Raw genomic sequence first — 3,126 nt, 5'->3', positions numbered from 1 at the left:
AAAAAAGGACTTGACAACCATCGCAGGGTGCCACTGAGAGAAACTTTCATCTAAAAATGCCACTGGAATTAATTTAAGGATTGAAATAAACACAGACTTGAAACTTAGTAAAGTTGGTCAAAAAATAAAAACAGACTTGCCGAAAATGTTTTCATATCATTAAAAAATTTAAATTGAAGACTTTAAAAAATAAATTAATTAAAATGAAGATTTCAAATTCTAAGAAAGAAAGAAGAGAAAACAAGAAAATAGTTTATTTGGTACAAAAGTTGTCGTGCCAAAAATCAGATCTCTTAAAAATGGTTTTTCGATAATTTTAAGAATCACAATAATATTACTATCCGTTATGTGTTATGAAAGAAAACACCTTATTTTTTATACAAAATGTTTTTAAACTTATAAATTTAAGAATAATGGTCAAATTTTAATAATTGATGTTTTTTTAGGGGAAACATTCTCTACACATATTTTTCTATGACTGCAATCGTTGAAACAATTATTCTAAATGAAACTTTTTTTTTAAATAACTACATTTGAAGATTATTCACTTATTTTCAAAATTGGAAACAATAGTGAGGTATGAAATGTTTTCCAGGAAAAGGGCCACGATTTATTCACATTCAACTATTCAAAACAAAATGATTAAGAATCTACAGTAATAAAAAAATTAATTACAAAAACTCTTGTAAAAATAATTATGTTTTGTAATATTTAATCTGTTTTTATAAAAAATAATTGTTTTTTTTTTACGAAACATAACTGATATTATAATTTCAATTATTAAAATCGTAGATAACTGTTTTAAATCTCTTTTAGAAATAAAGCATTTGAAATTAAACAATCCTAAGTTTCTATAATTCGAATTTCAAGCATTTAATGTCGTATATATTTTTAAATTTGAAGATGGATACCTTAAAGAAGTAATGGATTGTAAAGATAAATCGTAAAAAAGAAATCATGTTTAAATGTAGATATGAAGGAATGTTATGTCATTTTTTTCATTATATTGAACACTCAGAAACATATTTTTCTTGAATTAAAGAAACCGTTTTTTAACATAATCTGTGGCTTTTAACAAAAAATAATTCAAAACGAAAAAAAATTAGTTTAAATTAAAGAAAAATTTTCATTACAACAAAAAACAGTTCTTTGGCTGAGCCACTTAATATTGTGTGTGGGGGGGGGGGCATTTTTTAATTTGATGCAAAAAGCGATTAATATTTTTTTAAATAGAGATTAGTACTTTCACAAGTTTTAAATTAATCCTTCATTTGGAGAAGTTTTTGTCAGTTAATGGTGATTAAAATAAATTATCCCGTAGAAAATGTTTTTATGAGTATCATTATTTTAAAACTTTCATTTGATGGTTTTAAGATTCTAGCATCATAAACATAATAAGAAATTAGCGATTTTTAAATCGAATTTTCTAAACTATTTTTAAACCCACACTCCTGATCCTATATTAATAAGTAGGGCATCATACAAATTTTAATTATGATTGATTGTTTAACTTGGCAAATTAATCAAAATATTAGTCAGTATGGTACACCGAAAATAGGTTCAAATTGATAAGCAGACATTAAGCTTGGTAAATGTATTTTGCTTGACCTAAAAAAGTCTGAGTATAGGGTGCCAAGTGATTTTTGACATTTTTTTCCAATAAAAAGGGGCAATTGTTTCATCCAGAAATAAATTTGAAAAAAACCTAAGAAATAATAAAACGTCGGCGGCTTTTCTGACCACTGAAATTTTTTCAATATACAATGAACGGAAAGGAATTAAAAGAAAAAAACATTTGAAAAATTTAAAGTTTCACAAAAAATATTTAGATTAAAAAAGAACACATATATAAGTATCATGCCTTCTTGACAATCTTTGGATAATTTCCGTTGTATCACACCAACTATATAAAAATTTGGCATTAAATCATCCAGAAATCTCAACGAAATTAAAGTGGATGTTTCGATTTGTATCGTTATAGACAATTAAAAAGAAAAAACAGCGAAACCTGACTGATTGCAAATTGCTTGTCTCTTTTGAGGATGATGACTTGAGAATAAGATGGATGAACGAATGAATGAACAGGAGATTTGAATGCCTGGAGGGTAGTGATTTGGCAGTTTGGCTAAGTGCTGATTGAAGCTTGCCACTGAATACTCACCAAGCTCTTCATGGTTTTTGATGATATTTACTGAGATCTGAGATCAGCGCTGCTGGTTTTCCAGTACTCGCTGAAAGGTATGGACTGTTATTCTGTGAGGAAGCTCTGCTCGATCCCCTTTATATGTATGGGCATCTGCAGGTAGGGAGTCGTCGACCTGGAGGGGGACACGCCCTGTAGCAAGTGCTACATCTAAAGTACTGACATTGACATTACGTTGACGACAAGAGCAAAAGCAAAAGGCCCCTGGCTAGGTCCATCGTGCAAATGTGGCCCTTGCCGCCCGCTCCTGTCCTGGTCCGACTGGGTCCGACTGGAGTACACCTCCCTGATAATCAACATCAACGTCGAGTGTCGAGGTCAGGAGCAGTGCCTCGGGCGAAAGGTGATCACTCCCATGGAACATGGCTCCATTACATACCATGTACCATGTACCATGGGGCATTAGTACGTGGGCCCTATCGCATAACTACGAATGCCGAGGTAAAAGTGTTTGTCTACGGATTGCCTACCCAGTACCTATGCACGAGTCTGTATAGGTATTTACGTAGTTGTTCTGAGTATAAGAAGTTGTGTGAGGACGTGTCCTGGCTTAAGAGATGTGGGATTCTACTTCCGCAATCTTAATATGTAGAGAGGCGCCGATCGGATGGTTCTAGAGTTTAGAGGTGAAAAAAGGATCTGCTAAATTCACAATAGCATAAAGTTTTTAAATATTCCAAAATAACTGGTATTATGATAATTCAAAACAAAAACTGCATAGAGACGTAAACAACATTTTTTAAACTAAACTAGAAAACGAAGACTCGAGCAATTTTTTTTGTCTCGGGAAATTTTTAAATCAACATATAAAGTTAATATTTACACAAAATTGTTGTATTTCATAGTGAAAAATTTTTAAATATGAGGTTATTTGTAATTTTTTAAATAAATAGACCAGCCGAAAGCTAATCTTTTTGCAATTC

At 31.1% G+C, this 3,126-nt stretch overlaps 1 protein-coding gene across 1 annotated transcript in view; it reads right to left on the bottom strand.

The window, feature by feature from the left end:
- The window catches only part of LOC117176996 (cuticle protein 18.7-like), a 10,084-nt gene extending 7,791 nt beyond the window's left edge, over nucleotides 1-2,293 (bottom strand). The window contains exon 1 of the mRNA XM_033367441.1: nucleotides 2,162-2,293. Coding sequence (XP_033223332.1) covers nucleotides 2,162-2,173 — 12 coding nt within the window. The 5' untranslated portion in view covers nucleotides 2,174-2,293. The remainder of the gene's footprint in view (nucleotides 1-2,161) is intronic.
- Nucleotides 2,294-3,126: the final 833 nt, after the last annotated feature.

This window comes from Belonocnema kinseyi, chromosome 7 (genome assembly GCF_010883055.1).
Source record: "Belonocnema kinseyi isolate 2016_QV_RU_SX_M_011 chromosome 7, B_treatae_v1, whole genome shotgun sequence".
In the NCBI taxonomy this organism is placed as follows: domain Eukaryota; kingdom Metazoa; phylum Arthropoda; class Insecta; order Hymenoptera; family Cynipidae; genus Belonocnema; species Belonocnema kinseyi.
This window is presented reverse-complemented; position numbering and strand designations above follow the sequence as displayed.